The sequence below is a fragment of the Rhinolophus sinicus genome, linkage group LG10, assembly GCF_036562045.2.
Source record: "Rhinolophus sinicus isolate RSC01 linkage group LG10, ASM3656204v1, whole genome shotgun sequence".
NCBI lineage: Eukaryota > Metazoa > Chordata > Mammalia > Chiroptera > Rhinolophidae > Rhinolophus > Rhinolophus sinicus.
In genome coordinates, this window is record NC_133759.1 from 55,706,145 (window position 1) to 55,719,448 (window position 13,304).

At 42.7% G+C, this 13,304-nt stretch overlaps 1 protein-coding gene across 3 annotated transcripts in view; it reads left to right on the forward strand.

Moving 5' to 3' along the window:
• Nucleotides 1–13,304, forward strand: part of PTPRG (protein tyrosine phosphatase receptor type G) — a 692,573-nt gene that overhangs the window by 618,713 nt on the left and 60,556 nt on the right. For 2 of the 3 annotated variants that reach the window (XM_019728372.2, XM_019728373.2), the window contains exon 14: nucleotides 5,995–6,081. The exons of the other annotated variant lie outside the window; for it this stretch is intronic. In XM_019728372.2, the coding sequence (XP_019583931.2) occupies nucleotides 5,995–6,081 (87 nt within the window). The remainder of the gene's footprint in view (nucleotides 1–5,994; nucleotides 6,082–13,304) is intronic. 3 annotated transcript variants of the gene reach the window in all.

The following is a 13,304-nucleotide window of genomic DNA, read 5'->3' on the forward strand; positions in this document are numbered from 1 at the left end:
TGGGCAGCCCTCCTTCAGTGTGGCTCCTCTTTCTGGAACACACGTCTCCCACGTTGCGCAGCAGGGATGGGAAAAGCGAGGAGACACTCAGCTCTCGATGGCATGGCCCAGACGTGGCATCCTTCAATCCCATTTGCTGCGAGTCACACAGCCCAGAGGACACAGATAAGATACGGAAGCACATGGGAATTCAGTGAACACTGCCACAAGAATCGGGAGTATTTAGGCCCATGCGTGTCATTGGGTTAAGAGTATGTTCCCCAAAAGGGACAATTTTGGAGGACAATCATTAGTCTCATTACTTCCCATTTGGCCCAAACTAAAAAACATAGGGAGAGAGCCCAGATCTTTTTTTGTCAACTGAAAGATATGCAGAGGCCCATTAGGGACCATTTGAGTAGTATTTTTACAGGCAGCAACATGGATTTGTGGGAGAAGTTTATTTTAAAACATTCTTAGCTGAGGTGTTGTTATAGATAGGATGGTGTAATTCTCTCTTGAGTGCTCTGCCTTAAAGAGATGTAGGAACCCAAATCCATGACAATGCAGAGTCGCGATGAAGCTGGGAAGAAATGTACGCCAAGGGTTTTGGGGCAAGAGTCAGGTCAGGGTTGGGGGGCAGCTGCCGAAGACAAAATCAACACAAATCCACTTAACAATTACAGCTTGCTTCCTTTTGTAAACGATGCCCTGTGTATGCCTTTTAAATATTGCAATCTGTGTCAGAGCTGTAGTACTTACTCTCGAAATGAGGGAGAAGAAATCAACATGATAGTTGTTGAAGTGAGTCATGTTGGCCTCACTGCTCAAGATGGTAGTAAAACACGTTTTAAATGACTACAGTCAGAAAGTGCTTTCCTACAGCTCTGGGTCCCCTGCCTTACCGACCACAAGCTGTTTGTACGCACCAGTGACCTCACATTCCTGAAGAGACTTGGATGGAGCAGCAGAGCTGCTGCCACTCTAAAAGAACAGGACATTTTGGGGAAGGTTTCTTTCTGCTTTGCCTAACTTGAGATAGATGCTGGGAGAAGAGCTATGCTCAGGGTGTCAGATCAGCATGCAGCTTGTTTATTAACTTGTTCTGTACAATAGCTTAGCCACTGTGAGCAAGACGTTGGTGTCCACTTAAAACGATGAGTGTTGGCGAAGGCTTTTTTTAGTTTATAGGGTGTTTTTTTTTCTGTAATCTTGAGGGAAATTGCTTTGAATGTAGCTCTTCTCTCTCTGATCAGCAAAGTCTCACCCCTGAAATGGCTTTATATATCAGAAGGCCCACAGAGCCAAGCATCTTTTATTGAATATTCATCATACCAGAAATATGATCAACATTTAAACCCTAGGAATTATTACATCCATTTCGAAGATCAGAAAATTAGAAAACTGAGGCTTGGTAAGATCATCGGATGGCATGCCCAGGTCACATTGTTAATTTTTGGAGGATCCTGGATTTGAACCCAGCGAGCATGACTGTATAGCCCACTGTCTTACCTAGGCAAAACGAGGTCATGACTGAGGAGTGGCATACCGGGAAGCACTGACTTCCTTCCAGAGCCTGTTTTTATAGCGCACATTTGTGTGTTGAAAAGATTCTATGATTTGGATTTGCCACGGTCAGTGTGGAAGAAAACTTAAGTGGACCAACTGTATACCCAGGTGTTCTAGAAGCGGAATAGATTTTTATGTGGAATAATATAACCTCTTTGTTCTGTCTTAGTTTCGGCTGATCAGTCCTGTATTACCTTGTTAAGAACTTGTGCATCTTATTGACCATAATTCGACCTCAGAAAAGAACTTTCCAGAAAGGTAGAGCAGCTTAACTGCTCAGATTCCGTTAGGACTGAGCTAATTACAGACTCTGGATCAGAAAACGAGACTCTGAAGTGGGAATTGTAACATCTGACACAGGTTTGTTAAAGTTTGGTATTAGAAGGATTTCACGCTCTGACTGAGAAATGCAAGCCCCTCCTCAGCACATGACCGAGCCATCTGTGAATCCTGTGGTAAATCAGTCAATACCAATTTAGCTTCAGAGGCAGACAGAAAAAGGTCTCTCTTTTCCTCCCATCTTTAGACTTTCAGAAATTTTGCCCTGTGTTGGTGCCTCCTCATTAAGAAAGCTGTTCATGAAAACACTGTGAGTTTTGTTGACATCGCAATTTTTTCTTCCCTGGATGTTCACTGGGAGATAGTGTAATAAATATGAAGCGATGCAAACCGCAAATGTGTGTGGGGTTTGTGTTAGCACAATGGAGGCTCCGGCAAACAAACAGATGCGTGCGAAAGTCAATTGAGGGCTGAGGTAGCGCCCCTCTGTCGCTTGTGGAATGACTGACCACGTGTGCCCCAGTGGAACTCAGATCCCGCTCGTGTTCCCCCAGGAGCAACAGTGACACTCAGAGCTGTGGGGCGGGCGCACACTGTCCGCCCATCTGCTCTGGCAGCTGACACTTGCAGGTTTACTCACTGAGGACTGGGTCTGGGTGAGGCATGTGGTCCTCTCCGACCCCAGCAAAGCCACAGAGGAGCCAGGCGCAGCAGGCATTTCTCCCATGCATGTGACTGGACGTCGCTAACCACAACAATACTGGTTGAATTAATACAAAGCACCCATTCCATTATTTAATCCTCATAGCAGACAGATGTGGGAGCCAAGGTGGCCAGGACGGCATCACATTCTTCCCAAGGGAGGAAGTTTCCAGAGGGAAATGACTTGCCCAGGATCATACCGCAAGTATGGTTTGAAGGTTCTCACACCTAGGGTTTTGTTTTATTGGCCTAAGAGCTTTTATGGCTGGCCCATGTATTATTTCCTTTGTTCAGTCATTCAGAAAATTTTTTAACCATCTAGTTTGTGGCAGGCACCGGGGGGATTCAGTGAGGAGATGGAGTCAATTTCTTCCAGAAGCTTGTCGGTTAATGCAAGAGATGAGCTGGTAAACAAAGGTTATCCCAAGTAGAGGTCAAAAACCATGGGCTTCCAACTCTGTTTTATTTAGTTGACGTTGTTTTCAAAATTCAGGATTATTTTGACAATAGGGAGATTTTACTAAAACCCCAACTGTCTGGGTTCACGTGATAAATTGGGAGAGCCGCAGCATTGTTCTCACATCCGTGTGGCACTGGTGGGCTGGACGGAGCTCGCCAGGACGGCCCCTCTTTGAAGGGCACCCTCTCGACAGTCTGCCTGTCTCTGCCCTCCCCGAAGTCCTTTGCCCGGCCTGTGCCAGCAGTTGAGTTCCCCTGAATTGCAGTGGTGGGTGGTGACAAACAGAGAGACTGTGTGTTCTGGGAAGGACTCTGACCCCCACCAGGGTGGGGTGGGAGGGAGATGGAGCCAGGAAAGGCTTCGTGGAGGAGAGAATGTTCAGCTGTGATTTTTACAGAGCAGAGAAAAGCGACTAATGCCCCGGGCAGACGAACCTGTTGTCAGAGCTGTCCAAGAGGCACTCAATTGTGGCGTGTTCAGTATTGCCAAAGAGAAAGTGCCCTCAACCTGCCCTTCCTCTCTGCAGAAGAAAGTCCATTTTTATGGGTGGGATCAGACTCTTTTCCAGGGGATTCTGCATGTGCAAAGGCACTGGGTCAGTCTCAGCTGCTCTTGTGTGGCTCCTTCGAGGGAGCGAATAAGAATCGAAAGGTAGGTTTATATACAACTTTTCTCAAGTCTAGAAAAATCCGAGCTTTCAAAAGCTACCTTTTGGTGGCTTTGTGTGATCCCTATTGTCTTTTCTGCAAACAAATCTTTCATGGGACCACAGATATTCTGGGCATGATTTTTTTCTTTTAATAGTGGTGAGTGCCGTGTCTTTTTGGAACCTGCATCTGTGGCTGAATTTCAATATTTTTTTAATCATTAGGAGTAATTTTTACAATTCAGCTCTTCAAAGCCTGACAATGTGGGAGAGCTGAGGCTCATTCCCTGGTGCCAAAATATGACTTGTGTCAGAGGGTTGGGGTTCAGAATGACCCTGGCGTTAAACTTTCTTGCTCTGAGACACTAAAAGACATGGCGGCGGGGAGCATTTTCATTATCCCAGCTGTTCCTGGAGGGGGGCACCTTTGTTTTCTTTCTCCACGTAGCCGTGTGCGGGGACCTGAGTCATGTGCCAGCCAAAGCTGCGGATCCCAGGCAACTTTTTGCTCAGTAACTTTCCCAAATGGCTACTCTGGGGCCTTTCAGAATTCAAGAGAACTGTCAGTTGTTATAGTAACCGGCCCCCTGCTGTCGAGTTGGCCCAGAGATACCAGTCCAAGCTCTTGGAACAGGCTAACACGTAGTCATTAGACAAAAGCAGGGAGAGATTCACTACTAAAGGTTGCCATGTAAACATACTCTATGACACTTAAAGATGAACTGATTCTGGTAAGGAAGGAGTGGATGGATACATTTTAACATCAAGCTCACTTTTCAGGAAAGGGAAACTGTGTTCGGTCGATTCTACATCACCAACACCTTTCTCTGGATTTCTTAGAATTGACTGTCCTCTCTCCCAGGATTAATTGTGTCTGTTCTGTTGGTTTGCTCAGCTAGACCCCTCGGTTATTTGAGATATTAGTTATTGGTTTTATGGCATTTGCTTCTCAGGAAAATGTTGTCAGTTTACGAATGGTAGTTCTAAGCGCCTGTGATTGTGTGTGAGGAAAAACTGCGGAGATAGCCGGCTCTGCTCCAAAATTCCCACAAGAGTGAATCTGGCAGAATTCAGAGTAGGGCTAAGGGTTGAGAAGAAGTCTAAATATTTTACGAAGCTGCAAATTTCAAGTTTCTATGAAAATTTGCTAAAACACTGCAACACACTCGTGATTTCTTCAGATTAATGTTTGTAGCCGCACTGAATGTTCCCGGCGTTTTGAGGACAGTTGTTGTAGTTCCAGAATGTACTCAATAGAGGGAGACAAGAAGTTCTGAATGACAGCACACTCACTCCCACCCACCCACCCACCCCCTTTACATCATATTCCCACGTTTTGATTTTTCCTCAGTTTGGTTCCTGTTCCAAGCGCTCTTGCCCAATATGGAACCTAATAATAATCGAAATAAATGAAAGTTTGCATGAAGGGAGAAGAAAAACTTAACACTTGAAAATTAGAGGATGTTCCTTGCTAAAGTAAAAGCCACTAAGTCTATCAGAAGGTAACAAATGTGCTTTGGAATTACATACCTGAATTCAGAGTTCTGGAGGGGATTCGACAGAGCTCCCCAAAGAGAACCTCCACGCAGTTGGGTTCTATGAACCGAGTTTGTAAACAATAGCAGTCATGTCAGTGAGAAATCCCAGAGCCCAGGTGGTTAAGGGAGTAAATCAAATTAAATAAACACTTTCCGGTGTTCTTATAGTATGACAAAAGTACATCTTTCAAATGTTAGAGCCAAGTCTCATCTGCTCCGGTTAGTTGAGTTTTATGGGGAAGCTAAATACCCCCTCAGTGTATAGTAATAACTTGACAACTGTCTTCTCTGAGGTTGCCTCTCACGGCTTCCACAATCTGTACTGTGAATCAGGAAAGTGTTTGTCCAGCAATGAGAGAAATGCATGGGGAAAATACAGCAAATTCAGAGAGATTTGTGGTGGAAGGGAGGTTGAAAGTGTATCCCCTAGATGCCTGCTGAACTCTGTTCATTCCAACAGTATTTTATTTTAAGCCATCCTGTTTGCCAGGACAACATGTCAAAGGTGGAAAGATAGGCATATGGATGAGAAAAGTCATTGGGTTGGTGATAATCTAACCTTCTCTTAATACTAGGGTGGTACAGGTTTCTATGTAAAAACAGCTTTTTAAGAACAAAATTGCCATTTCATATTTCTTGCCTCAGCATTTAAAAAAAAATTAATAAAACCAGTCACCTTTGTGTGTAAGCTTTCTTTTGAAAATGTCCCAAAGGAGTCCCAATGATGGGGATGGGAGGGAGGGCATTTGTGTGGAACTCTTGGTGGCCAATTGAAAGTACTGTCTTCTACACCTGTTCTCTTTTGTTTTTTGTCCATTTAGAGGGTGTAACAAAATAAAGTCGAAGGGCTTTCCCAGACGTTTCCATGAAGTGCCTTCTTCTGGGGAGAGAGGAGAGAAGGGGAGCAGGTGAGGGGCGGTCAAGCTTAAGGGGGGTGTCTCTTTGGCTGGGACTGGCTTGCCGGATTTTTGTTTTGTTGCCATGGGGATTAAAGTCCTCTAGACAGCACATGCTGAAACTCACCTGTTTCTACCCCACCCATCTCCCAAAAGTAAGATTTGCAAATACCAATGCAGCTTGTGGGTAGCTGGTACCAATTAAAGTATGTCCTGTGTGTGCTTGCTTTGCTTCATTTTGCGGTTTTGGGGGTGTTTTTTTTCCTAGGATGGTACATACTGGGGTGTTCTATGTTTGTGGGTCTGTATGTCTGTTGCATCCATTTTCTTTCCTAAATTTCAGATGTTCGCATGTTTGAGAGTTTATTAAAAAACATTATGCATGAATTTAGCTGTACGAGTAAAAAAATATTATTTAGAAACCTAAATTTATAGAAAAGTTTGCAAAGAAGAGCAGGAAGGGAAGAAAGAAGTGAGCAAAGGGGGATATGTCATGTGTTTTTCATAAGAAGGATGAAATTTAAAAAAAAAAATAAAAGCACATGCATTCTAGATAGCCTGAATACTTGGAAAAATTGTCCTGGAAAGATTTATAATAAACCTTTAGAAGTTATGATTATGCAATCTTAATCACCACACATGAGCCACTTGGTAATATTTCTATAAGGCTTATCTAGGCAAACTCCACTTAATATTAATACGGTAATTAATATTTTAATATTAAATTGCCAATTAGGATAATTCACTAGTCAATATTGTGAGTAGTCCCTTATTACTTTCAATGAACCAATTTTGTAGAATTTATATTAGGGTTTTTACAAGGAATGATTTGTTTCCATTGGTTGGAGGTAAATCAGATTATTGAGATGAAATTTTCAATATCCATTCACTATAATCAGGTGTACCTATGAGATCTGAGAAGGTATAGCACAAGAATTATGAAAGATTAATGAGAAACTCTATGATCTACCTTCTTTTGAGCTGTACAATGCAATTTTGGTCTTGTAGGGAAAGGCAATAACGGCTGATACTGGTAATACAATTATTCTTTCTCTGATCTCTTTTTACTTATTGAAGTTTTCAATGTCTAATCCATTTTCAAAGCTCCAGGGTAAACCTGAAATAGAAACCCCCCTGTATAGATTCAAAGATCTAATCTTGAGAGAGAGAGAACAAACCTTGGACAACATATCAATGCCTAGTCCATTGTAAATATAATGGGGTTTTGACTAACTCTTTAAAAAGCCAGTATCACCTCATGGACAGCACAAAGGTAAATGCACACCCAATTTCTAAGTCCTCTCCCAAAATGATACCTTAGCCATGGACTGTATTAACTCTAATTCATATTGGCCCCCATTGTGGGAGTGGCCTTGTTACAGATGTACGAGCTGTGATCAAACAGTTTTATGGTGAATGTTTACATTTAAAAAATTTATTACAGTAAAAGACACTTGGGCATTAATCCCCCTGAATATTCCCTCTTACTTCAAACACACTTATCCCATCGTTCTTGCCACTTTCTGAAGCAGTTCTGGAAGTCCTCTTTGGTGAGTGTCTTTAGTTGCGCATACTGCTTACCAAGATAGAGGAAATCCCTCCTTTCATGCGGCTTACATTCCTTCCAGCAACCAATAGGCACGCATCAATATCTCTGTAAACCAGAAATGGGGCGTGGAAAATTGGCACGGTCCAAGATTCTCAAAGAGGGCAGAGCCGGAGGGAAAAAGTAAAACAACCCACAGCAAACAAACAAACAAACAAACCAACAAATAAAAACATACCCAAAGAACTCCCTGAGGGCGAAGTTAAAAAATTGAAAAAATAAATAAAATTAAAAAATAAAATAAATATACTCACGAAAGAGGATTTCCAGAACAGCTTCGGAAAGTGGCAAGAATGATGGGATAAGGTGTGTTCGAAGTAAGGGGGAGTACTTTGAGAGAGATTAATGGCAATGTGTCTTTTACTGTAATCATTTTTTTAAAATTTAAACATTCACCATATTTTTTTATCACACCTCATATTTTAAATCCTAAGAGGCTGTATTTTGTTACACAATACTCAATACCCTCTGGTATCTTCCCTACTTCTAAGTGTCAGAAGCTTGGAGGAAGCACAGTTTCATGTAGGTCTAGAAGTTGAGAACCATCTTGGAAACTGCAAGCATTTATGGAATCCACCTAATTGTGAATCATATATTTTACTTTTTAAATAATATAGTAGCTAAGAAAGACAGACTTTAGCTCAGGAAGAGGTGGGTTCTAGCTGCATTTCTACCTCTTCCTGGCTCTGTGACCTTGAGAAACTTACCAAAGCCTTCTGAGTTTCAATTTCCTCATTATTAGGTTGGTGCAAAAGTAATTGCAATTTTTCCAATTATTAACCTTTTAAACCGCAATTACTTTTACACCAACCGAATTAAAAAAATGGGTCTAATGATAGTTCCTTTTCATGGGGTTGTTGTGAAGATAAAATGAGGTAACTTATGTAAAATACTTTGTGTGTGAAAGATAGTACCTCATTGAGAAGGTGAGGAAACTGAGGCTCTGAGAAGTTCCTCGGCTGGGCCACCTGCTTAGGTGGCTGAGTTGAGACTGCCACCCTGGTGGTCTGTGACCGGAGCAATGCCCCTTGTCCTCAGTACTCCGTGGTAACCAGATGGGCCAGACCTAGATCCAGTCCTCCAGGGGCTCAAAGTCCCTGTTCTTCCTCATGCTGGCTACCCTTCCCTACTCTGTTCCTTCAGAGCCTACAGTTCCTGATTCCTCCTGAGGGTTTTATGCACTGAAAACCGCCAGCCCATTGCCCCCTTACGTCCCCCTACTCCATCCCAGCAGCCTTTGCGGCAGCCTCCGGACTCACTTCCATCCTCCACTGCTCTACAAAAAGCCTTCCCGAGGACAGGCGGCGCCTCCCTCCTCCACCAGGCTGCTTGGGGAGGCTGGAGTGCATGAGGGAAAATCAGCCTCTCATCTCCCACCTTTGCCTCTTTCTGTCCATTTTCCTTTTCTCTCCTCTCGTGGCCTGCATCTCCATCCAAAATGTGGCAGGGAATCAAGAGAAAAGCCCCAAAAGCTGCCTAAATAGCACCCCTCCAAACATTAAAAACAGCTGTTGCAAAGCCTATGCACGGGCATTTACAGACCGTGTCTCATTTGCCGCTTTGTCTAACCTCACTTCTCTGAAACAGCCCTCTCCCACCACGGGAGGGGGTCTGTGCAGAATCGCTAAAAGCAAGATGATGGCTGCAAAAAGTTGTAGTTGATTATCCCCCCAGAAAAGACAAGAAAAAAACAGTTAAAATCAAACCCACATATTTAATTTTGCAAAAAAGTTGTTGATTTAAGTTTTGAATAGGTAATACTTGACACGGCTCAAAAATTGAAAAGTTTCAAATTATGTATATCCGTAGATCTCCATTCCATCACCCACCCACCCTGCTCCCTACCTCCTGGCAAATAGGTAACCACCACAACTAGTTTGCTCTGTGTTCTTCCAGACATTGTTATGTGTGTACACGTGCAAATACGAGTCTGTGTCCCCTTACCTCCCTTTACACAGTACAATGCTGTATACACTATCAGAAACCTTGCTTTTTTCACTTAACATGATTTTTCTCTATGCATACGTAATTTCCTCATTCTTTCTTACAGCAGCATGGTATTCCTCTGTATAGATGTGTTGTTATTTACTTAACCAGCCCCCTGTGGCTTTCATTTTGGTTGTTCCCAGTCTTTCGTTATTATAAACTATACAGTGGTGAATACCTTTATGTGTCATTTTCAAGTAGATAAGTCTGTCTGTAGGATAAATTCAAGAAATGGGTGGTATCACAAGCTCCACGCATTTTAATTTTGATTGATGGTGCCACATTGCCCTCCCCAGTGGGTTTCTATCAGCTATGCAGGAGCATGGTTTATTTCCCTATAGCTTCCCCAGCACACTGTGTTGTCAAATTTCGGTGTTTTTGCTAACCTCAGGTGAATTAAAATGGTGTCTTAGTGTAGTTTTAATGTGTTTGCTCTTACAAGTACAGTAGAGCATCTCTGATGTGTTTGTCATTTGTATTTTGCTGTAAACTGTTCAGATCTTTTGTTCGTTCTTCCCTTTGCATTGTTGGTCTTTTTGTAATCAACAGAGACATCCCTTGTCAACAACATAGATTCCAAAAATTTGTTGCTAATCTATGATTTGCCTTTTACATATGTTTATGCTGCTGCTTTTATAGAAGCAAACTTACCCATAAATTTCTTTTCTGGTTTCTGGATTTTGAATCATCATTAGAAAGTCTTTCTCTGTTCTGAGGTTACTCTTTCTTTTATGGTTTCAAATTTTATTATTAATGTCTTAAATCATTTGGAATTTCACCTGGTTGATAGAGTGATGTCTGAATTAACTCTCCCCCACCCCCCATGTCCCAAGTATTTAAAAAGTACTACAATCTGGGGCTATGTAGTGAAGAGGCACTTAATACCTCACTAGAGCCTTAAAATAACATTCAAGGCAAAAGTCGGACTTATTTAAGTCTGTATGTTAATGAAATAAGTAGGTGCCTGTCGTGCGGTCGACCCTGCTCACTGTGCGAGGCGGCCTGCATGGTCTCTGGTCCCGCTCTCCACATAAGAACGCAGGATATGGCTAGGCCAAAGAGGAACACCCTCAGAGCCATAGATAGGGGAATCATACCACTATGGTCTCACTGGAGGCTGGATCCACACGACCTGCAACCTGCTGTCCGCTTCTCTGCCAACCAACTGAATGACCAACCAGCACAGCCGCGGCAGTTATGTCAGGGGCTAATTGGCTAACTGGTTACAGCTGACGGCCAACTAGCCACAGCTGGCGGCCATCTACTACCCAAGTCAGCACCTTTCCACGTGAGGCCGAGAGCCTGGAAACTGCTCTCTGGGACTCTGTCCCCACATTGCCAAAAGCTTTTTACCAGACCATTTTACGATAAGGTACTCAGTCATATGTGCTATAAATAAAATGTGAGTTTCCATTTCCTATCTCCTGCCCAAAACGAGTGGGACCATTGTGTCCCCATTTATCTCTCCAATCAGCGGGGGATTGTGTCAGTGCCCTCAAACAGAGGCAAGATGAGCTGGAGAGGCCCTCAAGCCTTGGTGCAGAAATTCAGAACATTCCAGGCCAGCATCTTCACTAAGTGTGAAACAGCCACCTCAAAGCCCTGACTTCAAGCCACCTTTCCTGGGTAACAGCTGGGAGCATTGGGAGGTGCTGCTCCGAGCTCACTTCTTAAAGCCAGCTGTCACCTAAAAATTGCCCTGTTCAGGTTCTTGGTCTTGTTAAAATGTGGTTCATGAAATGAACTTTGCTCTCCTAGCTCCTAGAAATTACTGCGAGCATTTCAGTTCTTTGTAGGTGCCTGCAAGGATTTCTTGGCAAACTTAATGCTTAGCAAGAGCGTATGCTGCCTTGAGACAACTTTTGTGTATATAATTTGTTAATTTTCTCCCACTTTCCTAAGATGTGAATTGCAGGCAGTTTATATCCTCCAGTAAAATTTTCATTGCAGACATCAGATTTTTGTCAGTTCCAGCTGTAACAAGAGTTGAATAGGACATCGCTCCTACTCATGTGAGATCCAAAATATTTTGAAATGTTTTCTCCTGGTTTAATATCTATATTCTCTCTCACACTGCATACATCTCCAATGTAATTTTGTTTGCTCTTTCTTCCCTTCTTCCCTTCATCCCCTCACATCCGACAAGCCCAATGATCCAAGGTATGACAACCATATGTCCCAGGATTTCCAGAATCGCCCTCCAAATAGCCATTTGATTATCCCCAAAAGTACATTCACATCTGTCAGATCACATGTCTTTTTTATGTTTGGGTAATATGTAAATGAGAGGCTCGAATCTGGATTTTTCTTTCTAGATGAACCCTTCCTGAAAAGATGCTGTGAGTACAATCTGAGTTTTACAAATAGAATCACTTAACCAACAGCAAAGGAAACTTGACAGCGAGTGGTTGCACATAAAAAAACTCAATTCAGAACTTACAGTGGGCTCTTTTCCAAGGGGGACCCCTCAGTTATTTCACACAGACACTCCTCTTTGAGGGAAAGCCCGACAACACCCACAGCCTTTTCCTCCTATTGTTGTCTTTGCCACTTCAATTTCTCAAAACATTTTGCCCTAATAAATCAATCTCCACATTCTTTTTAACACCACTCTCAATCATCTTCCTTGAAGGCATGTGAATGTTTCCAACTTCTATTTATAAGTGGCTCTTATTCATACATGGTTTACTACAACAGCTCCATTTACAAAAGTAAATATTAATGTGATTTCTATACTTGACAGCAGGAGAATAAGTGGGATTTATTAGCAGGCGTGCCACTGTAAATTTCAATGAGGGCAGTATATAAATCAGTTAAGATTGCTTAATTAATATTCAACAGCAGCTCAGCCAACTGCCCTGTTCTAGTCTGCAATTAGCAATTGAAACTGCACACTGCTGACAAACTCCTTGTCACTCTAATGTGATTATAAAACCATTGAGCTTAATTTGAAGACAGTGACTTGGTTTCTAATCCCTATATATCAACACTTGATTGTTTTATAATCACAGGTTTTCACAGGAGTCTAGACATTGTGCTGTGGCCCTGCCCCCGCCCTTGCCCCAGCGGTCATAGACACTGAAGGTGGTGGTGTTGTTGTAAGCCGAGGACCCTGGGTGAGGACAGTGTGACAGCTCAAGCTTGTCAAAGGGATGTACATTCTGACCCCGATATCTGTTGACCTGACACATCTCTCCTGTAATCGGGACTGGATGCTGCCTTTGAGGGGCTTTTTTGATACACAGCAATGCTGAGTAGAATTCTGGACATTCCCAGTATTCAGTCTTTCGAGGCTCAAAAACAGTACTTTGCTTTTGAAAAGTATCAGTCACCTAAATTATTCCCAGATTCTTGTCAGAGGGGAGGAAGAAGTAGAAGGAAGAAAGTTGTTAGGACATGTCGGAAGTGAGCTAAGCAGGTTCCTGGAAAAACTGGAGCAGCGTGAGGAAAACCCTTCTGCAGAAGTTTGGTCATTCTGGGGGCTCTGCCTTAGGAGTGTGTCAGATTCCTGGAAGGAAAAGAGGAGTGGAGATGGAGAATCGAGAGATTCCTGCTTATCTTTTTCATTTGCTATATTTTGTTTGACTATTAAGCCTCTGTAACTTGAGTATTTACTAATACTTAGAAAGCACTGTCAGAGCAG